General features: G+C 37.9%; 1 protein-coding gene across 3 annotated transcripts in view; it reads right to left on the bottom strand.

The window, feature by feature from the left end:
• The window catches only part of LOC146002602 (uncharacterized), a 146,872-nt gene that overhangs the window by 64,145 nt on the left and 56,156 nt on the right, over nucleotides 1–26,571 (bottom strand). For all 3 annotated transcript variants that reach the window (XM_083140560.1, XM_083140559.1, XM_083140561.1), the window contains 3 exons: nucleotides 14,874–15,021; nucleotides 11,608–11,796; nucleotides 4,368–4,538 (listed from right to left, as the gene is read on the bottom strand). In XM_083140560.1, coding sequence (XP_082996686.1) covers nucleotides 4,368–4,538; nucleotides 11,608–11,796; nucleotides 14,874–15,021 — 508 coding nt within the window. The remainder of the gene's footprint in view (nucleotides 1–4,367; nucleotides 4,539–11,607; nucleotides 11,797–14,873; nucleotides 15,022–26,571) is intronic.

Raw genomic sequence — 26,571 nt, 5'->3', positions numbered from 1 at the left:
ATGTTCTAAATTGTACACCGTTGCATGCGCTGATGTTTTAGCTGCAAAATAAAAGTTATCCGAAGTAGATTGCTCTTATAGTGCCAGAGTTATAGTAACAATTTTCGTCAAAAGTGTGTTCGAAGTCAATGAAGGCGAAATTCCCTGACATTTCCCTGACTTTTTTTGACACCTCAAATTCCCTGACTTTTCCCGGTTTTCCAGGTTTTCCAGGTCTGTCGCCACCCTGTTTTTAAACACAGGAACAATTATGGATTCTTTCCACTGTTGAGGGATTTCTTCTTGATTCCATATTAAACAAATTAATTTATGAATTTGACATATTAACGAATTTCCACCATATTTAATTAACTCAGCTGGTATTAAATCAATGCCTGGTGCTTTGTTATTCTTAAGCCTTTTAATAGCATCTTTCACTTCAGTCAAGTTAGGCTCTGGAACTAAAGGTTCTGCTGTATGTACTTCATTTACTTCTGATTTATCTCCTACATGAACATTTAAAAGGTCATTAAAGTAGTTCTTCCATCTATTTAGAATATCACTTGGGTCAGCTAGAAAATCACCATCTTTATCTTTTATCAAGTTTACTTTAAGTTGCCACCCCTTTCTAAATTCATTTACACCTTTATATAAATCTCTGATATTTTTATTTTTGCTGTTTGTTTCAATTTCGTTAATTTTGGTTTTCAAGTAATCTCTTTTTTTACTTCTAAACGTGCGGTTAACTTCTCGCTTTATTCTATTATAATTGCTTAGATTTATATCATCAGAGTTTTTTAACCACCTAAGTCTAGCCTGATTTCTTATTTCTATTAGATATGACATTCATTATCAAACCATGGCTTACTTTTTCTTGGTTTATGGTATCCTATACTTTCTTTAGATGCTGATTCTATTGCATTGCGTATGTGCTCCCAATTCTTATTATTCTTATTTATGTCTGTTTCATTTATATTTTCATCATCATTTAAATCCTGCAAAACATCAAATCTATTTGACAGTTTAATTTGGTAATCTTTCTTAATTATTTCATCAGCAAATTTTTCTGCATTAAATTTTAGAACTTTTAGATTTTGTTACTTATGATTTATCACTGTGAGTCTTTCTCTTAATTTAGCAATTACTAAATAATGGTCACTGGCACAGTCAGCACCTCTATGTGAACGAACATCAATTATACTAGTATGCCTTCTCTTATCAATGAGAATATGATCTATCTGATTATGAGTTTTACCATCTGGAGAAGACCAGGTATATTTATGGATATCTTTATGTTTAAAAGTGTACTTTTCACATTAAATTCTTTGAGGTTGCAAAAGTAATCAATCATTATTTAATTCATGAAGACTTTCTTTACCAATCGTGGGTTTAAATGTCTCTTCTTTGCCAATATGTGCATTACAGTCACCTAACAGAATTTTCATATCATACTGAGAAAATTTATCAAAGACCTGTTCTAACTCTGCATAAAAATCATCTTTAGTATTATCATCTTTATCTTCCGTTGGTGCATGTATGTTTATTAAAATAATTTTACACCACCTACCCTGTAAAACTGCATATGATATCCTATCATTAATAAATTCTACTGTTTTAAGAGCCGAGATAATTCTATTATTTATGAAAAAGCCTGTTCCAAAATTATGATTTTCAGTACCACCATAGAAAAAAGTATAATTTTTAGTTTTACAATTCCCTTCTCCTGGCCACCTAACTTCCTGGACAGCTACTACATCTAATTTATACTTAACTATCTCATTAACTGTACACTGAAATGCCTCAGGCCGGTAAAGGCTCAGAACATTCCAGGTGCCTAATTTAATATCCTTATTCCTAATGTAGATCTTATCCTTATGTATGAAATATACAAACACAATTTGAGTCATCCTTCTGGAATTTAATGCAGTGCAGTTAAAAACAAGTACTGTAATATGATATTTTAGCGACCCTTGAAAACAAGTGTCTAGTTTTTAACCACACACTTTTACATCCAAAATCATGTGAAATTACTAGTGTGTCACAGAAGAAATTGAGTAAAAAATAAAGTTTCAGTAACAGAATTAACAGACCGAAATCAAGTTGTAATAATGAAATAGTTATTTATATTGTAACAAATGAAGTGTGAAAGCAAGTGGTTAAAAGGTTATCTTGGTATATCAACCACATTAGTTCTGGATGGTTTCCAGAGGTTCACACTCATGCTAAAGGAACGTAAAAATGGAAGCTTGCACCACCCAAAAGTATCACCAAACCCACTGCTGGGAGTTAAAAGAACCACATTGCCCACATCCAACTAGTACATGCCTGAAGTAGTTGTCAGAAAGGCAAAGAAATTGACTTTACATGGAACAAGTACAGTGGAACCCCAATTTTACATTCCCACATTATACGTTTTCCTGCCTAATATGTTCAGCCATCCAGGTATTAGCCAAAGACCATGTAAAATAATATTTGCGGTAAAAGAGCATTTATGTATCTACTTTTCCTCCTTGTAGGGGGAGGGGGGGCATTTGCCCTCCTCATGCCCCCCATTTTTATTATCAGTAGTCTTGCAATTATTAAAATATGCCAAGTGTTTCAGTCCAGATTTTCTTGCTCCTGTGAAAGTGATCAAGACATATGAAACGATTAGCGCAAGGGTGAAAAGCATTCGCCCCTCCTCCTTTCGTTTGACATCTGAAATTAAGCAGTCATCTCTGGATACGTAGTTTAAAGCATTCAATAAAAATAGAATGCAACAAGTAAAAGAAAAAAAAATCATGCCACAAGAGCTCATGCCAGTGGTGTGCGCAGCTATATGATAGTTGCATGATTTAGAGCCTCTGTTATTTCTTTTTGTTTTTTAATGCAGCTATCTGCTTTCTGCATCTGAAATATTGCTTGTGTACATCAACATTAACAGCATTTGAAACCCTAAAACAGTGACCCGAATTTTTTTTCTTTCTTTCTGTGGCTTGCTTCAGGAATTAACACACTACTGATAAAACTTCTCTTCTTCAACAACTGCATTGTCCTTAAAAAATGCACTTCACCACCTGCTTCCCCTCCCCTCCATTCCAGCTGGTCAGGAGACAGCTGGTAGCACCAGTGTTTTGTCTGGGCTGCTTCAAAGTTCCTGCTTGCCAATACCTGCTAGTAACAACAATGACTCATCCATCGCAACGTAAGAAAAACTGTATTGTTTTGAATCTACAGTCTCGCAAGGCTGTTGTGCTTTGATGATTATGAAATACAAACACTAGACACAAAACAAGAAGTTAAAAAGACATGTTAGTTTCTGTTCTTATGCTGTCTTCTGAAAAACGAAAACAAAACTCTATCTTTTACAGTCACGGACACTGCCGGCTTGTAACGATTCCATTGAAAGTCGATGTATTCATTACAAGCCGGCAGTGTCCATGATTGTAGATAAACATCTTGAACACTCAGAGCAGCGAAAGAAGGAAACAAACACAGTTCTAAGTGTAATATAATCGTTGCTTGTCTTCAGATCACACAATGTTCAACATAGGAAAGGATGCCGAGATAAATGGGGAAAAAAATATTATTTACAGGAAAACTATTCGTTGAAGGAATGTTTGCCCTCCACAAGACTCCTAAAGCCAACAATAGAGCACTGATCCTGAACGTAAATAACAATCCCTTTTTTAGACTTGTAAAAAATACACAAGTTTGACAAAGCTTGTTTTGAGTTCACTTCATACTGTTGGGTAAATTGATACTGGATACGCATGCAATTTAAAGTGAGGTCTAAACTATTCTACATGTCTCCACCGCGAAAAGGACCCAGCAGTTTGAAGCCTCATTCACCACCCCAACCCATAAAACAGGGTCACGTTAATCCAACACAGATTTTCACTGCACGCCTTGCTATTTTTTTTAAGAATTCGTAAGTTTACTCCTTTCCCATTGTTAAATCATTTTTAATACATTATACACCCAAAAAAAGTTGACTGTGTACTGGTATCCCCGTATGTTGATTAGAATAGATTATCTTACTTTACACATCCACTAATCTAGGTTCTTCTTAAAGGTTCGCATAACCACTTCCTAGCCTACTAGACGCAAGATAATATGCAGTTATTTAAAGTGATTTTTAATTTATATTTCGCGACATTTCATCCTGGTATCCCAGAACTTTCTCAATCCAATGTAAACACACACACAACCTTACATAACTTGTCAGTCTGCACTCTACATTACACTACAAGGAAAAGTCATGTAAGGTAGTATGTTGTGTGTATGCATCCACTAAACCAATATTTTTAGTTATATGAATGAGTATACTTGTATGAGTATTAAATTTTTTGCCACCAATCTATCAAATTATTCAACCATAGAAAATGTTGGCATTGCACAAAACTCACCATCTTCTATAGCAGGTACACAAATGCGAACACCTTTTGAGGACAAGAGTACCCTATCTCTAGGCACCACCTTGTAGGAACCTATTCTCACTGTCCGACACTGTATTAGTGTGTATGTGCCTTGAGCTGAACCATCCATCAGTCCTTCAATATCTAATTCTCTTCCACCTCCTGAAAATAAAAACATGAAGAATTGTGAGAACATGGGAAATTCAAAATGTAAAGGAAAAAATATGTCATTGTTAGATACCTGATAAAGCAAAAGAAAGAAAGAGAGGGGGAGAGGCTAAACATTGATACAATCAATACTATCTTCATTTATCTTCTTTGTGCATTATTTTACAATTACAAACATTTAGATTGGTCACAGTAACACTAGAATTGTATATTTATTGCATGCAATTTCAATTTAAAGTACTTCTTGCTGTTTATATTATGTTGAGGCTCAATAAAAAAAAAACACCTGTCGATTTTAAAATTCAGCTATGATGTAACAAAGTTTCAAGACTCAAGTCTGCAATGTTAACACATTGTTTAGATTTTTTAAAAAAAAGAAAGAAAAAAACTAGAAGGAAATTGTGTGTGTCAACTACAGCTCAAGCACAAATAAATGGCATTAAATTAAAAATTATGGATTCTAGAGTTCGAACTCCAATTAAAAATTAATCGGTTGACCTACATAAAAAAAGTGTTACATGAAAATTTAGCTTATTCAATTCTGCGCTAATCTACAGTAACCAGTATGCCTTCGATTTTTTATCATCATGAGAACACAAACTGTGTTGTTTTCTGGTGTTTCAGACTGCTCTCTTTGAAATTCTATAAATAAAAAACACTGCCTTTAATGGAATTCTGACAATTCTAATTCCTAGAAAACCTGCTTTCATTAAAACAGGCCCAAACAATATTGATCTGTCCCTCCCTTTGTTAGCTGTCACACTGGCAAACAACAAACATCTGAGGTAGAGTGATATTTATATGGCATGAGTTTAGCAGAGTATAATGCACGGTTCGCCAAGGTGGGCCCAACCTGAAAAAAACCAGCAGGTTTTCTTCAGGTTGGGCCTACTTAAAAAAAAACATTTTTTCATTAACTTTGGTATTTCAATGATTTCTGAAATGAAAGAATGTCATAGAGGTGTATACTAATGAAGATTGCATTTTAGATTCTGAGAATGCGATCACGACTGTCATTATAATTAGAGATTAATTTTGCTAACTAAAATGCACAACACTTGTAATATTGAAATGAAGTAGAACAAAATATCAGATCTCAGTACACCAATACAAATGTTTAATCTTTATTAAGAAATTACATAAGCCTATATCAAGCTGTCGATTCTGCAGGTACTTTAGACAAAAGTAGGGCTGAGCCTAATACCGACCTGGTACCGGGGGTATCGGTATTGGCAAGTATCGGTTGATATTTTTGCACCGATACTAGCCGATACATTTTTTTTTTTTTTTTTTTTGAGTCACTAGGGGCGGGGCCAAAATCAATTGTCCTTTTTCCATTTCAAAGTTTCCTTCACCTTTTCCAACTTACCTTTAACTTTGAAAAGAAATGAGAAATAGTTGTGCATTTGTTAAATGAACCTCTACTCAAGTTTTCAGGAACAGCAAGTGCGTGACTCAAAGATCTGTATGCAGATAAGACTCGCGGTCAAGTATCTTGCAAATCAAGCGTAACGTAAAATTATCCCCATAGAAGTTTGCTGTTTGTTTAGTTCTCTTCGCAGTCTAGAAGGCTTTATTCCTACAGATGCAGTCTCGTGTAACAATAACCCCAATGAGGTCCCAAAAGCCAACGATGCACCTGTTGGTAATCCTTCCATTTTCTTTGGTGTTTGCGGACATCCCTCTCTTAGTGACCTCCCGCACTGGAAAGTGTAGTGATGGGTTTGGATTTCCTCCCATGCCAAGCGATAGAACTATGCTTTTAATTTTTCTTAGAAATAATTTGCCGAAAGAATATTGAAAGCAAAGTTACTTTGGAATATCACTGTACTGAAGTCAATCCCCTGATATAGAAGCGAGAGACTGTTAAAGGACAAAAAAGAGACGACATTGGTTTCACATTACAGCTTTACTGTTCGTTTTAGACTATCATGTAAATCGCCAATTATTCTTGTGTCCACGAATGATTTAATGTTAGTTTAAAAGAGTTTGAATTTGAATTTGATTTTAAAATTTTGGGTGCATCAGCACTTAGTTTGCACCCGTCACATTATATGGGGTCCAGCCCCTTACCATTACAAGTAACAACTCTACATTGCATAATTAAAATCTTAACATATTCTGAATTCTATTAAAAGCTGAGGCTGTAAAGGGGCACTCCGCACACAAGGACAAAAAAAAAAACAGGACAACACAGAATTATACTGGCCATAGAGCCAGTCGCCAGAGCCTCGTTTGTCTGCAAAATGCAATCCAGGGTGTACCAAGTGGAAATGAGGTTAACAGTTGGGTGTACTATGTGGAAGATCACCCCTTACACCCCAGTTTGGGAAGAGTGATCCTTTAGTTTTAGAGGAGCTTGAAGAGGCTCGATCTCATTTTTCAACATTGGGGGAGAGGGGGAGGATGACGACGACATGATTCCCCCCCCCCCCTTTAGCTTAATATTTCTCAAATATTTGAAACATCTGATCGATTGTCAGTGATCTGAAAAAAATACTAAGGTTGAGATGCATCGTTGGAACATTTGGTGGATTAATTTATTCATCGCCCTTCGTCAGAAATGCATACGTATAAAATGTAATAATAATAATTACACAGACACACGGATCAGCCCAAGGAAAAAGATTCCAATATGTATGTTGAACAGCAACGTATTTATGTTTGCTCACTCTTAAATACATTCGTTACTGCAGTTTGTACACCAAATAGCATAGAATTACATGAATACTACATTATTACAATAACACAACTATTACGTTCTACGTAATAGCGTATTTCTTGGGGAAAACACAACAGATTGATTTATCGATTACAAAATTTAGTATTAAAAAAAAACAATCAGTTCTGTTTCTAGCGGTCGCATATACCTACCTTACCAATCAATATTTTGAGATTCTCTATCATTTGAGTGTATAAACCTGTATACCTTCACCAATTTTACAGCGTTATCTACCCCGAGGCTATTGCGTACTTTATTCCAAATTATTCCAAAAGTTGAAAAGATTCTTTCTATTGAATATATTCTTATAAATAGAAATCACTGAACTCAGATCTGAAGTCACTTTCTTTCGATCTAATACTATCTATACTATCGCTATTTTATTATGCTTGTGATTGAAGATAATAGTACACACCTGCAATTGATGATTCTGACAAAAGTCGTAATGTATAATATACCATTATTGCTGCAACATCTGCTAATATCAATTCAAACATACAAACTTGCTATCCACAGAGGCACAAAGGTAACCAGGAAATCGTAAGAGAAAAAAGGATAAAAAATAAACATTACTATGGTTTAGCAGTTTGTTGTGGTTTGCTAGTTGGTGTTGTGGCAACTAGATACTGCCTTATTAAACAAATCTACCCACCACAGCTTCACTCTCCCCTTTGGTGGCGAGATTGAAGTCTTTTAAGTCACCAAAAAAGCATGTACGATTTGGTTACGTAATGTTCGTTTTTGAGTTGCAGAGAAACGCCGGTAGAGGCCTCTCCTCTTGGCGATGTTCTTGGCCACGCATGCGCGCTCTCACCATTTCCTGATAGTGGTCCTTGCAAAGACAGAACACAGAACGAGATACAAGCCTATGGAGTCAACTTCTTTATGAACTGCTTGAAGTACCTGCCCGGTGATCCCTCCCCTCCGTTTACGTAAGAGGCAAGGCATAACAACTGGCTGGCAAATGCTATTCGCTTGAGCAGCCTGTTCCTTACAAACTCATGTTGGGGACGGAAGACTGTCAACGCAAGTTTTAGTCAAAAACAAAATTCTATTTTCATTATCGTTCTCCAAGATTTTTTTGTTAGAATTTTCAGATTAACATAGATTCTTGCATGTATACTCCAAAGGCATTTTTACTTATTCATGGATCCAGTGTTTACATTCTTGGGTGAATATTTATACGTGATGGGAGTGTGTGAGATATGAATGAAGTATCGTTGAATTCTTGTTTTCTCAGCAGTTATGTACATGTCAAAAAAAAGGGCCGATAATTTCTTACGTGGGGTTGGCAACACTGATGAAGTTGAGCATGTGCAGGAGCATGCCCTAGTATTCTGTGCTTGCAACAGAGATAGAATTGTCAGAGTGGAGTTGCATACGTGCGAGTAGCAGTAAGGTGAAATGGCTGCCGTAATACAAAATCTGTAATACAGCCGTAATACAATATCTGAACTCGCCAAAGAGTTTCCAGAAGTGTCTGCAAATACAGTGCATCGAATTGTGACGGACAACCTGGGGTATCACAAACTGTGTGCGAGGAGGGTACCAAAAATGATGACAGACGCTCACAAAGAGCAAAGGACAGCTCCACAGATTTTTTGGTCCGCTGGGGGGAGGATGGGGATGACCTCTTTTCGCACATAGTGACGGGGGATGAAACGTGGATATCGTACGCCACTGGGGAGTCAAAGCAGCAGTCAATGCAATGGCAGCACTCTGGTTCTCCTAAAGCAAAGAAATTCAAACAAACACCATCAGTTCACAAAATCATGGCAACCGTGTTTTGGGACCAAAAGGGTGTGATTTTTGTGGAAGTCTTGTAACCAGGACGAACAATTACAGCAGAGGCGAAACACTGAATAATCTGCGACGTGCCATCCAAAATCGGTGGAGAGGAATGCTGCACTCTGGAATTTTTCTGATCCATGACAACCCATGCCCACACACAACTGCTCATACTGTTGAGACAATCCAAAGATTTCGATGGGAACTATTCAATCATCCCCCTTGCAGCCCCGAAATTGCCCCCATCGATTTCTTTCTTTTTCTTCATCTGAAAAAGTGGCTTGCATCGAAGCGTTTCAACGACAGTGACGTGCTCAAGACATCAGTTCTGGAATGGTTGCACTCTCAGGCGGCAGATTTTTACGCAGAGGGTATACGGAAGCTTAGCCAGTCTATCAGAAATGTCTGGAGGTTAATGGTGACTACGTCAAAAAATAGCCAAGGTATGTACTTGTTTATCAATCACAATACATTTCTTCTATCATTTTCTTGTTTTTTAAAAAATATCGGCCCTTTTTTTTTACATGCCTCGTAATTATATTAATAATGTTTTGACCCTTTCGCGAGAAAATCAGAGTAAATGATAAGTGAATGAGTGTGCTTGTGAATTACTAGGATAGAATCCCAATACATACATAAATACATATATAAATAATACATGTATTTATTAATTGGCAGCTTACAAAAAAAAAAGGAAAAGGAGATTATATCCTTATTCAGGTGTCGTTTTGTGTTCGTCAAAAATAGTAACAAAGAATTGTAAATTACGTACACTATTGCTGTTACTCAGAATATGCTGTAATATTTATGTCCAGGCGAAGTTAAATTTATGAAGAATGAAACTACAGGGTTCATATGAATTCATATAAAGAAATCATACTATTGTCATTATAAATTTATGTTATCTTCGTTCTTGCTTATAATAAAAGCTAGTTAATGTTGCATCCCTTTCTTCTTTGAATAATATAATGAACACCATTGGTTAGAAACTAGAAGGGCAAAATAGTTTAAGACGTAGACTAGAGGAGTGGAATATTGGGGTTATTTTCTGTGGTTCTTGTGGAGGTACGTGAACTCATCGGAAGGGTGAACTAGACGATTCTCCAAACTTTCCGGCAAGTTTGCGCTAAGGGGCAGATGGATTCATTCGACCGAATGGGTTCTTTTCACCAGTGAGTGAACACCCAGCAACCGGCGCCAATGTTTCATCTCGTGGCTCCAGAGCTATGACTCATTCACTCTGAAAGGAAGAAAAACGGAATTGTTTTGAATCTCCGAAGGTTGTTTTGTTTTGACGATCAGGAAACATGAGTATCAGACACAAAGAGAGGAGTTAGAAAAAGAAAAGTTTTTTTTTTTTCCTTGTTCTGCCTTCTGATAAACACCTTGAACACAGAGCAGTACAGAAAGGAAATACACATGATGCTAAGAATAATATAATCGCTGCTTTTCTTCGGCACCATTCATGTGCTGAAAATGAATCAATATTAAACGTTGACCGGGGGAAAAAAAAAAAAACATTATTTACAGGGAAACTATTGGTGGAAGGGGTGTTTGCCCTCTGCAAGACTTCTAAATCCAATAATAAATCGTCAATTAACATGGATGTAAATAACAATCAGTGGCGTGCATAAAGGGGGTTGATGGGGGTTATAAGCCCCCTCCCTCTGGCCAGTATTTTTGAAAAAAGAACATCAAAGGCAGGAAAAGATGGCAAAGTGAGGACTGACTACTATAAAAAGTATATGTAACCCCATCCTCCTTTTGAAAATCCTCCATGCGTCACTGATAATTTATTGCGACATCTAAAAATGCGTAAGTTTGACAAAGCTTGTTTTGTTCACTTTATGCTGTTGGACTGATCGGGACTGGATACATATGCAGCTCAAAGTGCAATCTGAACCATTCTGAATGTCTTCAGGACACTTGGATTACAGTATATAAAAATGCTTGTCCCTCCAATTACCCGGGACATCCAAAAATAGCAACTAATTACCAGTTTACAAAGTGAACAGAGATCTCACACAATCAGATGCATAAACTGAACCTAATAGGCAGCAGTTAGAAGCAGTCATCATCTATCGTCCCTACCCTTGAAAGTGGGTCCCGTTAATCCGTCATTGACTTTCACAGCACGTCTTGCTTTCTTCCTTACAAATTCATTATCATACTTCTTTCCTGTTGTTAACAAATTTTTGAAACAATATACGCCCTAAAAAGTCGATTGTGTAGTCATTTCTTACTGACACTTGAGTTTCATCCCTCCCTTATGCTTTCCTGCTTTTAAGCTTCCTGCATTTTACGTTTCTTTTTTATTTACAGGGTCCTGAAAAACGTAAAATTGGGGTTTGACTGTATGTGTACAACAATTAACTCTCCTCCTAGTTTTTTTTCTTTTTTGGTGTGAGTGTGTGTGCAGCAGTGCACATTTCAAAAGAGAGTGCTTGAAAGCACATCCCAAGAAGCTAGCGAGTTTCACAAACAGTTGTCTGCTATGCACTTGTTTATATATTCTACATCACCATATTTACAGCTAAATGTATCATCACTCACCTTTCACCCCTTGTGCCTTAAGATGCTCATACATATCTGAACTTGCTTCATCATAGTTGTCAGTGATCTTTGGCTCTTTGTTGCTCGAGTCCCCTGGTAATGTCTCAAAACCTGGATCATTTTTGGCCATTGAGTCATTACTTTCATCCTTACAGGAGTCCTCCTCATCTGATGATATTGTCAAGCATACTGAAGAAAATTAAGGATGAAAACTAAATAAAGAACATTCATATTACTGAACATCAGTAAAAATCAAAAAATTATATGCTGAAATCAGCACAAACTTGGGCAAAGCGAAAACATTTATTATACAATAACCAAACCATAACAGATACAGCTAATTACATTAGTGATGAAAAAATATGATAATTAGTTAAGTTCAAGTCATTTTTAAACAAATTTATTTTAGTTCATAATCAGTCCTCTAGAGTGGATGCAGAGATGGATGATAAAAAAAAAAGAACACGTTGTTTATGGAAACTAATGGCAGATGGGGCATTTTTCATAATTAAATCAAACAATAAGTCATTGAGTAGCAAAAGAGTAAATATAGATTCCAAATTTTGACATCTAAACATGTGCAATAATAAAGATTGTTTTAAGTTCACTTCTACTGATAGGCTAATGGGAACTACAGATACAGTTTAACGTAGGATTCAAACCATTCTACTTGTTTCTACTTTCAACTGAATCCATGACACTGATTACAGACTTTGTAACTAGCAGAGAAATTTCAATCAACAGAGTAAATTGAGATCCCAACCAATACGACGTCTGATTTGAACCTAATAGGCAGCAGATAGAAGCAGTCATTCACCACGCCTACCACAAGAGAGGGATGTTAATCTATCAGGAATTATCTCTGCATGTATTGCATTGCAGGGATGCATAATACAGGGTCCGGCAGAATGAATAGTAGGATATAAAAAGGACAGAACATCGAAATTTACTTGGTTTTGAAGATAATGCCCGACAGATGGTCGCCATCACGTTCACCTCATTCTTCCAGGCAGCGAACGAAAGCTCGCATCACCTGCTCCAGCATGTCCAATGGGATCGCCTCCACAGCTGTACGTATCCTTGCCTTCAGTTCAACCACGGTATGAGGATGTGTAGGGTACACTTGACTTTTCAGGTAGCCCCACAAGAAGAAGTCAGGGGCAGACAAATCAGGCGACCGTGATGGCCAATGAATGTCCCCAAATCGGGAAATCAATCGACGAGGAAAATGACGCCACAAGACAGTCATGGACCGGTGGGCCATGTGGGCTGTTGCCCCATCCTGTTGGAAGCATATGTCGTTGTTCATCCTTGGAAGGAGGAAGTCATGTAACTATTGGACATAGCGATCGCTATTAACCGTTACCGTACGTCCATGAAGATCCTCAAAAAAATATGAACCGATGATGCCAAACAATGCCACACCGCACCACACCGTCACACGTGCACTGTGCAGGGGTTGCTCATGCAGCCAACCAGGATTAAATGGCGCCCAGTATATGTAATTCTGTTTATTGACACCACTGTGCAGATCAAAAATAAGCCTCATCCGACATCAGTATGTTATTTCGCATCTGCGGCTCAGCTGCTAAAAGTTCCAAGCAACACAATGCAAAGGTTCGTCGGGCATGTTCATCTTGTTCGGTTAGTTTCTGTGCGACCTGCATTTTGTATGGGGTGGAAGTGGAGGTCTTCATGGATGATGCGCCGCAGGGAACGATCTGACATTCCTAGAGCCAAGGCATGTCTGGCAGCAAAACGACGAGGACTTCAGATCAGTGCTTGACGGGCCTCCTCCACTCGCTCCTGGGTCCGTTGTATCTTTGGTCACCCCGGGCTTTTCTTTTTTGCACACGATGCAGTAGTCCTGAATTGTTGAGCCCACTGTACAATCATCCTATGATCCGGGACGTTCTGATGTCCTGGAAATGGCGACGAAAGAGTCGCTGCACGGTGATTGGAGACTCGTTATTTTTTAAATACGCCTCAACGGCGAATGCTCAATGTTCCGAACTCCACAAGGCCATACTTACAAATGGCAGTCCTTCCTCAATGCAACGCACACACACGTGGTTGTGCAGGCGCAACAGCGACACCGTGCTATGTGACTCAAATCAGGCTATTCATTTCGCCAGACCCTGTATTACTTCTTTCCTGTAGTTAAAATCTTTTTAATACATTATCACCAAAATGTGTCTACCGTGTAGTCCCATCTTACCCACATTCTTTCTAGTTTTTTTTATTTTCCTGCATTTTATGTTTTGTATTTACAGGTCCCTGAAAACATAAAATCGGAGTTGCACTGTACAATATAAATAGAAGGCAGAACACAAAGTTAAATCCCTTAGGGTTTGGAAGTTGATGAAAAATAATCTTCTTTCCTGGGCCTTGAAGACAATGCTAACCCTGATATTAGTCCATTTCCCTTCAATTAGAACCAGACAACATTGTATTTATTTTGCATTTTCTGGACTTTTTTGGCTTTTAGGCCAATTTTTAGTATTTTTTCCCTTTTTTATCATTTTTGATGTTTCTTCTTTGTTCCTTCCCTGTTGTTTCATGAATTTTAAACGCATTTGATAACAACACTTTCACATTGAAATTTCCTAATACGGTCTCTAGCAAGTACGTCAATAATGAAAAATATGGTCAATCAAAAAGCACAATATCATTTGTAACTAAATCTTTGACAGTGGATTCAATTATTAACTGTGGGAAATTTATTTCCCCTCCAGTAAACTTAAAATACTTTGAGTGATACTACTTTCAGATTCTCTTGCTGGTTACTATTTTATTGCTTGGATCTGCAGTTTTAAAATAAAATTAATCACAACATTAAAAAAATCTAATGCTGAGTGACTATATAATATGTATCATGAAACACCCACTTTGAAAGGAGGTGAATTAATAAAGCAGAACATTACGGTGTATTTTACATAACAGTGAAGAAAAAATTTAAAAAATCTCATTAGCACTTAATTGTTTCTTTGCCTTTGCTCCAGTAGTTCAAACGACCAAACGATGGGTTTTATCAAATTATTCAACTGCTCTCATGTAACTTATAAAAAATCAAGCTATTTTACGAGAAAATTATTTTTATGATATTTTTTAAATTTTATGTCATTTCTAAAGAATTTTAAGGCCATTCTATAGGCCTTTTTTAAAGATTTTTTAGGTCATTAACTTTCAAGCTCTACTTATTATGTATCCTTCTATATCTTAATAGTACTGCATGATCATGAGAGTGATGATGGTTAAATACTTACCAGGTTCTTCATATGCTTTGTTACGAGCACGTTTAACAGTTTTGGTAACTTTTGCAGCTGCAGAAGTGTTAGTAGTAGCTACAGCTTTCTTAATATCACTCGTGGTTCCATCTACTAAACGTGGAGACCTACATATCTTCTGTTGAGCCTACGGAAAATAATAATTTCTACTTTTACTGATTCAAATCTGATTTAACTAGCAGGAAAATTTATAATTTTAGATTACTGCAAAGTCATTATTTTAGGTTACTGGGCAATCACTTACCAACAAGTCTTCAGGTGACATAATGATGGGTAGGGAGAATGCAGGCAATACAGTGTGTGCTGGTGGACAATAGACAAAATACAGGGTGTCCGGGCTAGAGGTATAGAAAAATACACACATATATTTTAGCATATGTAAAATGAATTAACTGATCAATTGTCTAAAGACTTGAGCTTCACTACGAAACAATATAAGGAGTAGTTTTCGCATTATAAGCTGTTATTTTTGTATACCTCTAGCCTGGACACTCTGTATTATGGTGTAACTTTTCCTCACTATGGTCACAGGACTGACTCCTCTTTTGTTGGAGGATCTCTAGTGTGTTATAATTGTACTGCATGATATTTGTATGGCTTAAGTTGAAGTCTATCAAAAATGGATTTCTACAATGTATCGTCGTCAATGAAGTTCAAAATTCAAAACGAAATTTAAAAGGAATGTGCCTTATGCTGAAAAACTGCAAAATAAACAAAATGGAAAAGATAGACTCGCTACATCAAAGGTGTGCTCAAGTAACTGGAAGTCACTATCTGTGCAAGACTGTTAAGGAATTTTGTAAAATAAGCACTTAATAATCAAAATACTGTATTTACTTGTGTATAATGTGCACTCCTTTTACAAAATTTTGCCCCCAAAAACTGTGGTGTGTATTATGCATGGAATAATTTGGATAGCCACTATGAAACCACACATGTTTTCACTATGTCACTGCATATAACACATATATATCAACAAGCGCAAATACAAATTACCAGGTTGGATTTCTTTAGTAATAGTAATTTAAAAAAACACTAAAAGTGAAATGGCTATTTCCCATGATTTTTCACTTTGTAACAGAACGTTTTGCGACACCGAGAAAAACAATGCCGCACTGGCAGAATTCGAGTATGCACCTCCTGTCACATGTGTATCAGCAGTGTTTGTCGGGCAAGAAATAATGGAAAATAACTTCCAGAGTGCTGCAAATCAATAACATAATTTTAATCTTGCTTCTACTACAGAATGAACAAGGTGGTTAAAGAAGTGAAAGCTTTGGGATGGTAAACACAGTGGATTAAGAGGCAGAGGTGGCATGGTGTATTACATGTGTATTACAGTGCACAAAATTAATTTCAAACACATCATATACCCAGTAGTAATTGCAGCTTACTGGGAAGGTGATTCTTGATGATGAGAGCAATGTATGCACTCCAAATGTTGGATGCTAATACCAATTTAACCTGGCTGGTAATCCAAGAACACTTGTTCGAATCATATACCATCAGAACTGTCACAACTTTAGAAGGTGGCTCCTCATCTGGTGTTAAGGCCCAGGGAGGAACAGCCATGCAGCGTAAAGACTGTGCAACTAGTGAAATCAGTAGTGTGTGTCCCAAAAGTCACTGTACACACACACACGATTCACAGTCCAGAGATTTTCATGGAACGTGGAACCAGGAAATGTCAATGTATCGTGATGGGTAAGGGTGTGGATACGAGAGATGTTGGAAATGATGATCAGCAACCTGCAAGCAGGTCTGAACACGATGCTGCATGTTCATAAAAACTAATTTTGTTGTTGATTTTGGTGTTTTAAGTCCACATTATGCACATTAAGGCTAACCGGGACTGGCCCTACAGCTTAAAGTGAGATTCGAACCATTATGTGCCTCCACGGGGTATCGAATCCAGGATCTCGTAAAAACGGAGATCACATGTTGCAGATTATCAAGGGGTTTTTCTTTTCTTTTTTTTTCACATAAACATGTCCCTTGAAATAACCTCACAGATGAGTGCCTGGTGGAGAGAGATCAGGTGAGCGTTGGGGCCAGACACTTCCAACTCCCTGGACTACAAATTGTGGTCCGTGATTTACACATGACTCTCAAGAAGAAACCCCAGTATTGTCTATCTGAAGCCCTCCCTTGGAAAAACAGTGGCAGTTTTTTCTCTCGGTACAGTGTGCAATGCAACTGATGAGCGGCCACAGAGACTTAGGGAATATGTGCACACCAAAGTTGCTAAATTTGAACAATGATTAGTGTTTTGTCTTCACAATATATTTGTGTAACATATATGCATGTAATACAGTGAAATCACAATTATACATTTTGCGATAATACGTTTTTTCTTGTTAGTACGTTTTTTCTGGCGGTCCCTGCCAATTCCCTAAGGCTGCGTACAATTATATTTCAGTTATACGATGTACGATTTTTCTAGTTATACATTCAACAAATTCAGTCCCAACAAGTAAAATACTTCAGTTATACATTTTAACTGCGCTTGCTCGAAAGAATGCTGCTCTTGGAGATCAAGATTTCCGTTATGATCACATCTACCACCCGTTTCCATACAGGTTTTCTTATCAGCTGCAACCACAGGCCCAGACTCTTGACTTGGAATTCTATTTGTCTCTTGTCTTTGCATTGCATTGGGCAAGTTGTATCTGTACCTGAAGCATATCGCAAACTGATATATTTCAAGCTCTCAGACAAGTCACTGGCGCCAAACTTCCCAGCCTGTTGTAAACATTAGAAACAAGCTGAAGAAAAGGAGGGTGAGTCAAGAGTGGCCTGCAAGGTCATATTTAAAGATACGGTTCGTGAAGACAGAGAAGTTGCAGAAACGAAATCACAGATAAACAAATTATTGAACACTGACTTATTTTTACCATGCGAATGATACTGAAGAAAAGCAGCAATTACACCGAACACTGTGTGCACTTTCTTTCTGCAAGTGCCATTTGAAAAAAGCACTTTGTTTCCCTTTTGTAACTATGGGATAAATTGAAGATAAAAAGCTATAACTGCTTAACCACTGCATCTTTTTGAAAAATTTAAATTCTAACTGTAAGAATGAACAAAAAGCAACAATTTAAGAAACATCCGACAATTAAGGGTCCAGGGCAGAAGCGGAAGCAAAAGCCCAAAGTTCGACTTTTTCCGTAATTGTGCAAAATTTCTGAACGGTGTAATTTCAATTACAAACACCGTAATTTCAATTACGAACACCGTAATTTCATTTTTTTTTTCATAAGTTGTGGCACGAGCATTACATATCCATAGAGTAGACTTTTGTCACGCTTCCCTCCAAATGTGGTTAACCTTAATTATTGGGAGGCATGGTGTATAAATTTTACCTCCACTAAAAGCCCCGTCTTTAAGTAAGAAAACAAAACCAATTTCCTTCTCTCTACGACAATTAGTTCTTGAGCTAGGACTATTTGGTACTTGCTGCAAGTTTGAAAAGCACATGGTTGAAAAGGTGCCAGCTTCAACGGGAATCCACGCAGACGAGGCTCCGTCCACTAAAGGTTTTAAGTCCACTTTATGCACAAAAGGCTAATCGGGATTGGGCCTACAGTTTAAATTGGGATCCGAATCACTATGTGCCTCCACCGGGTATCTAACCCAGAACCCCTTGATTACAATGTGACAATGTTACCACGATGCCTTTGGAGAGGCAAAAAAATGTATATGTAAGCTCCTGTTGTAAATGCTGAGCATGCTTATTCCCGAACAAAGTTGCAGAAAGAAAGAGGGAAGGATTGTTGTATTGTAAGGGACACACGATCAATATTTCCTATGCAGATAGTTTCATTAAAAAAGAAGGCTGCTTCATGAAATTATTGCATAGCCCTGCACAGCAGTTGCAGATTAATTATCTCTTGTGAGAGGAGATTAGCGACTTTTTTCGCTCCCCCTAAACCAATATTGGATAACTGGGGTTGGCAAATTCTTCTTACTTCTTTCCTGCCAAAGTAAGGTTTTCCAAGCAAGTTCCCCCAGCCCCACCCCCTCCCTCTCCCGTATAGTACTAGGAAGGATTACGTAAAAGCAAGTGTAAAGAAGAGTGAATAGTGATTGAGCCATGTTCTCAGTTGTCCACATAAGTTTTTGTGGAGGGAGGGAGTACAAAGACACCTCAATCACACTTTTAGAATGTGTTAAAACCCTAGAGAAAGTAGCATTTAGAGACTGTCGTTTTGGCAATAGTGTGCTTGTTCCCCAGTCATAAGGCAGAAGTTCAACGTTGCATGGTGAATGAATGCAAAAGCAAGAGAGAGGTCACCTGACATACGGAACAGGCTTCTGGCAAATTTTGCCATTGGCAGGGTTTGGAAATCGTATAAAGCTGGAAACGAGAGTTACGATAAACATAAGATCGAGATAAACCCCTAATGTTCAACATGTTTTTTTTTTTGTTTTTTTGTTTTTTTGTTTGTTTTTTTTGCAGGGAATTGGCTGAACGGATTAAGTGGGTAAACCTTGCTTGCACCCCTTCCATGCCTCAGCACCTTCACTGTCTATTTCTCGTGATTTTGTGAATTTACAATAATAATTTAGAACAAATCAATGCAATACAGCAAACTTTGGTGAATATGTAGTACTCCCTTTCTTTATGTACTTAATTTTATCATTTCAACTATCTTCCAATAATATGTTTTCCTCAGTTATACGTTTTTTCCCTCTGTCCCCCATAAAATGTATAACCAGTGGCAGCCGATGAAGGGGTGCTGCAGGACTGCAGCCCCCCCTCCCCCCCACCTACTAACAAATTATATTTTGTTGCCATTAGTGCAAAAATTAAATATTTATACTTCCGCTATCTTACTGCATCCCGTTGCGCTGTGTGGAGCTTTCAAATTCACTTGGCGCGTGACAAGAGGCAAACTGGTATATCAAGCCACTTCCCCCTTGGTTACTGCCACTACATCTCCATGTTAAGAACTCTAACGTAAGCACTGCTTCCACTTCCCTCCCTACTAGGCCCTTGTAACGCTAAAAAGAGGGCTGCATTTAACGATCCAATGTATGGTGGCGTGTCAAGTGGTAGAAATCGAAACCTCTCACACTATGATGGCGGACACCGTGCATAAACATGTGATTGCCAAAAGAAACAGTGGCCGGCCATGTAACGCATCCGTTTCGCTTATCAGTAAGTGCATGATTGTTTAAGTTTTCGAATAGATTCAGAGAGTTATTTGTTTTCTAACAGTAAGTTATATAATCTGGTATTCTGAATGGTAGATCGTATAAGTAAAAATGATTAATTCAATGAAAGACCGCAGCATGGAGTTCGTCTTCAATCAGTTAAGGTTTTATTTTTTTTTATGAATGCAGCCCTCCTAGCAATAAGTAGCATGAGCCAGCCGCCACTGAGTATAACTGAGATTTCACTGTAATACAATATCTTAAAGTATCTTTGCTATTTCTTTCAAAACCTTGTGATAGTAATTGTGGGAAGACTAAGCATGTACAGAACACTTTCAACAGAGGTGTATAATAGCAATTAATCTCTAATGTAATAAATAGAGTGCGGATTTTGCATATTTGCATATTTTATTCCGGTCCTCTAATTAATATGCAACCGGGTTCTAAAGTTGTTTCAGAGCATTCCGAACCGAAGTAGGGGGGTTTTATAGTGCATATAAATGCATATTTAAGGTGTTCGTGCATATTTACTGTGTAAGCGCATATAAATGCATATTACGTGAAAATATCATTAAATTGATAGTTTTTTTAAAAAATATATTTGTTTACTTGGTTAATGTTTCACCTCTGGAGTGTTTCTGAGAGTAAAATTTTCAAGCACAGGTGTTCGAAAACCTCTCTTTATGCCCTGCAGGGCAGACGGTCCCCCATCACTCGCGCATACCTGGCAATGACACAGAGAACATGTGCATCCCCTCCCCCGGCCTTCTTCCTTGGCCTATATAAGGCAACGGAGATTTTTGCTCGTAAACAGTCTGTACTCTGTTGAATTTGTGTAGTTTGCATTGTGTTTGTATGTCTTATTTTCAGATATTTTATGGCCAAGCGGAGATAGGGAAGACAAGTTCCTAATCTTCGTCACACATGCAGCACCTTACATGATTAAAGCAGGAAAAGCATTACAAGTGTTTTATCCAAAGTTGACCCATGTAACGTGTGTTGTACATGGTCTTCATAGAGTAAATTCAATTTAATACAAGATTTTGCAACCTTACTTGACATGGAAGTCTTTACCTTCAATGGTCACTATGTGTGTGTAGTACTTTAAAAAATAAATGTATTGAGGAATTTTTCTTGTGCCAATATTTTTCCTTTAGTGCATAATTTGCATATTTGAGTGCATATTTTACTTGTTTTTAGTACATATACGCATGCCTATTTTCCACTTTTTTAGTGCATATTGAAAATGGTGGACACCTATACAAGTGTTGGGTGATATTGGGAATTCTCTTCAAAAAAGACGGGGGTACATGATGCATCTTTCCCTGCAAATTTCAATGAATTATCATCCCATAGGGCACATGCAACAACCAATTTTCAGGAACAAAATTCTTCTCAGATCAAGACCATTCACTTTTTCTAACTGCCAAGTAATCATCTTTCTTCTTTTACTGCCACCTTATTATGAAAGGGTAAGAGCAGAATCTTTGAAGGATTGTAGGCAAATGTTTGTACTGTGAGAACCAACAGCGTTTTTACATTTGTGCCTATTAGGGGTCTGGAAGGATTACGAAATTTCCCCCAAATTGTATTTTTTTCTTTAAAAAATTCTGGTTATATTAAAAATATATTGCAAAGCTGGCCACATGGTGTCTAAGGTGGGTATTTTGTGTGATTCCCTGTACATTCCAAGCAATTAGCAATGGACTGATGCAACAACTCATTTTTAGGAAGAATGCTTTTCAGTGCATACTTCTTTACCGAAAAAATATTATAAAACTGCCTATAAAGAATACCAGAACTAAGTAAATTGTTTCGATATTTGAATGTATCATACCATCATATGTGCATTAATAATTAGGGATGGCACAAATTAATCACTACTCTTATTGGCATCGGTAGATATCGGAGATTCAGATTATTTACTGAAATTACTGAGCCAGAGGCAGGAAAAGTCGAAGGATGATGATGACCGATTATTTTACCGACCCGATATATCTATAAATATCTTATAATTTAGTGCAAAATTCTATCACTTTGTTATAATTTTTATGTATATTCTTCATGCACTACTTTTAAAAAAGTAAATGTCTCTACAGTGGAACTCCGATTTTATGTTCCCTGATTTTACATCTTACCGCATTATACATTCAATCCCAATGCTCCCAACATGGCAAAATACTATAAATTTTTCCCCAATATTACGTTTTCCTGCATTTTAAGTTTTTTTCAGCTTAGTCCCCAAAAAAAACGTAAAATCTTCGTTCCACCTTATATGCAACTTCTTTTGCATTGCAGTGATTTGGTTGAATGATTCAATAGATTGTTGTTTAAAGGCTACTTGGGACTGGACCTTTAAAGTGGGATCTGAACCACTGGGCCATGTGCCTCCACTGGGTATTGAATCCAGGACTCCTTGATTACAAGACGACAAGATTACCACTACACCATCGGGGATGCAGTCATTTGGAAAAACACATTTATTAAGGAGGTCAATGAACCATTCAGGTTCTTCAACCATCATTTGAAATTTTATTTTGGATCGGTAGAATATCGGTTATCATTATTGGTAAATTTTATATTGGTACTAATCGGTATCAGCAAAAATTTAATATTGGCCCATCCCTACTATACTAAAGTGCAAGCTATCTTGACAGTGACGTCAGCTGGGACCGCACTACAGGTTGATGCGAAACCATTGTATCACTCCGCGCAAAGCATGAAAGATTCTCTCCGTCACAGTTGTGTCTCTGAGTCCGCAGAGAAAGCACACAGGAGGAACGGAACGTTTTTGTGTACAGCTGATCCGCATGCGGAGAAATGTCAACGCTTCGCGCTAGCGATTTTGTCACGAACACGAAAAGATAAAAAATAACAACTAGGAAAAATAGATATATGAACCATGGGTGTCCGGAAGGGGGGGCAAGGGGGGGCCACACCCCCCCCCCCCTGGAAAATGAATGTGTACCTAAAAATTATATATTTCACACATAGTTTCATTTCAATCACAGTAATTTATGTTAATTATTATAAATTCGTTTAAGAAACATGATAATTTCGGACTGAAATATTGTTTTTTGAGAGGGCATCACTATTTTGGAGGAAAATATGTGTCCTTTCCCCCCCCCTCTGGAAAAAAATTACCTTGCTTGCCCCTCCCTGGAAAAATCCTGCGGACGTCCATGATATGAACTGAGAAACTACGAACTTAAATGTTTTGAATACACTTAATAAACGAAGCAAAGTAAACCTTGTTTTACGGCCAGAAACATGTTAAGCAATTTGCACTTAATAGACAAAAGAGTAAGCTTACCTTTAAGGTCACTGTAATTCCTCTATTCCACTCAGATCCCCGTCGTCCGAACTGTTATCAGAATCGCTGTCGGCACCAATTTCAATAACGAGTGGATCCACAGTCTCGTCAATTAATTTATCCAGCTCCCAAAACTTTTCTTCTTCTTTCAATGTATGTTTAACGTAATTCTTCCATTTTTCAGACGTTACTTTACGTAACCCCTCCCAAAGCAACCGCTCAACTTCATTCAATGTAAACTTCTTATTATTGGATGCCACATACCGTTTCACCTCACTCCACACTAATTCAATAGGATTGAATTTGCAGTGATATGGAGGCAACCTAAGAATGGTGTGCCCAGCTTCACGAGCTAGCCGGTCAACTCTATACTCACTGTACAAATGTTTCACATTGTTCACAATTTGAAGCAGCTCGGCTTTTAACATGCAAGATGTCCACGAAAATTTGCATTTGTTTCCCTCAGTTTGTTCACCACCCTTCTGCGAAAGCCACTCTTGAATGTCATTTTTTCTCCAACCATTGTTCGGTACATTTTCAACGCGGACAGAATGATACGGAGCATTATCCATGACAATCACGCTATTTGGTTGCAGCTTGGATAGGATACCGGCGAACCACGTCTCAAAACGCTGTCCGTCCATTTCCTGATGGTAGTCACCAACGCCTTTTCTCGCACGAAACACTAAACAAGCACCATCCACAAAACCATCTTCGCTTCCTATGTGCACAACAATGAGTCTTCCTCCTTTCCCCGAAGGCTGCTTCAGTCCAGTGCTGAGCCCATGAAGAAAAGCATGCCGATGTGAAACGACGGTTGTGTCCTCCCAAGTTTTGTTTACCGAATGGCCGGCATTAACCCAAGTCTCGTCCATGTAGTAAACTGTTTTCTTTTCACATCGATATCGCTTTATTGCGCGCAGATATTGGTGCCGCCAAGCAACAATGTCGTCTCTTTCAATTAGCGCCGACGAACGTTTTCTTAACTTAAAAACAAAACCCAGGTCATTCAAAACACGTCTCATTGTTGATTTGCTCATCGTAGGCAAGTCGGAATCACTTTCAATTGCGGCACCCACTTTGTCCACTGTCGGAATTTTGTTTCTACCATTGCCCCAAAACATGTGCACTTTTCTACGAATAGCACTCTTGGTGAAATCGTCCATTTTCGCCATTCGCGAACACTTACCTTTGCCATGGGGTCTTTCTTTCCCAGGCGTTGTCACTGTTCCCTTTTGCAAATGTTCCTTTTTCATCCTGAAAATAGCACTCTCACTAACACCAGTCATATTGGATGTTTTTGTGACAATCGAACTCACAGTTTCATCGGGAGAAGTACGTCGCAAATACGAATAAACATTTAACACTATTTTTTTCTCATGACTATTTAAAGGCTTCCCTTTACTATGTGATTTAAAATAGCAAGCGGGTGAAACATCATCTGTACGGATCTCGCTCGATGAGGATAACATGATAATCAGCAGACAAATATAGGCTCTCGCTTAACCTCGCTGCTGTCCTGTAAGCAATTTGTTTGTTGGAGGGTTGGGTCGGCTGGGAGGTTGGGGGTAGCAAGGACTGCTCGACTTCTGACACCCTTTCAATGTTGCCAAACTTACATGGACGAAAGGTCAATTGAGTTCGAGTGCGTCTGTTGTTTGTACCGAAATGAAGGGCAAAACCGTACATAGTGAGAGCCGAGAGGTTAAATTTTTTGACAACGAAGCGAGAGAAGGATGTTACACGTTTCCGGTCAATCAAGCTACAAAGCATGCGGCATCTGCAGTTCAAATGTCGGACACTTTCATTAAGAAAATTAGAAAGGAAGGAAATTCCAGGGGGAAATTTACGACACCAGGTAAGCACAGGTCTGCCGAAAAGCGTAGAATTGTTGTAGACGACTTTGACAAGTGTTTGATTAGAAGAACTATTGGTAATTTTTATACGGTTGAACATGAAGTGCCAACAGTAAAAAAAAGTGCTTTCGAAATTACAGAAAGGGGAAATGAATGCTGAAAATTTTGAACGATCGTTTGAAAGTCAATTGTTACCGAATATTCCCTCCAACAGCATTATTGTCATGGACAATGCGCCTTACCATTGTGTGCAAGTCAACAAATCTCCCACAATAGGCAGCACTAAAGCTGCAATGCAGGACTGGTTGAAAGACAATTCAAATGAATTTTCAGATAACCTTCGAAAAAGCTGAGTTATATCAGTTAATGAAAACCAACAAAAAGCCCCCGCAATATCGGGTCGAGACTCTTGCAGCAGAAAACGGCCACACCGTACTTCGTCTTACACCTTATCATTGCGATCTAAACCCTATTGACATTGAGTATGTTTGGGGTATCATAAAGGGTCGTATTGAATCACAAAATGTGGATCGTAATTTGGGCAGAGTACTGGAAGTTGCAAGAGAAGAATTTCAGAACTTCCCCAAAGTTGAATGGAAAAGGTCTTGCGAAAAAGTAAAGGCGAAACAAGAGGAATATTGGGTCCAGGACGGAATTGTTGAAGTAGAAGTTGACAAGTTGGTAATGGAAGACAGCTCGGAGGATGAGTCACATGAGCGGTGAGGATTCGGAGTCAGATGAGAGTGGAAGTGCCATTGAGGTTGACAAACGGTGCGATAATGACAGTCAGGTGAATGTTAGTGACGAGTCGGATTTGGGTTGCACTCCACTGTAAATGGTAAGTTTACAAAACAAATCATTATTTAATAATTCTTGAAGCTTTCCTGGCGGCGAATATTGAAGAGGTTTTCTCGGGCAATCAGCCAGGTGATTTCCGGATAGGCTTTTGAGCTTTCGAGAGCTAACGTCACTCACATCTTAAGGGATTCACTTCAATCCCTGAAGATGAGAGTGATGTTAACTCTCGAGAGCCTATCCAGAAATCACCGGGCTGATTGCCCGAGAAAACCTCTTCAAATCATTCTTTCTTTTTAAAATGTAAGCTGAGTGTATATTTGATGGGTTATTTATTTACATAAATATTGTTTATGCGAACCTTACCGCCCCAAATTTATCTTACGTTAGCGCCTCTGGCCTGGTCCGCCCAATCACCGCCACTGTCTCTAAGGATATAATTATAATTAATAATTAATTTGAAGATAAAATCTGTTTCTTAGATGGTAATATTTACTATCGCATAGTAAGAAAGTAAGAATCACAACCATGACAATAGATTTTATTGTTTTAAATC

This window comes from Lepisma saccharinum, chromosome 18 (assembly GCF_977018435.1).
Source record: "Lepisma saccharinum chromosome 18, izLepSacc3.1, whole genome shotgun sequence".
In the NCBI taxonomy this organism is placed as follows: domain Eukaryota; kingdom Metazoa; phylum Arthropoda; class Insecta; order Zygentoma; family Lepismatidae; genus Lepisma; species Lepisma saccharinum.
This window is presented reverse-complemented; position numbering and strand designations above follow the sequence as displayed.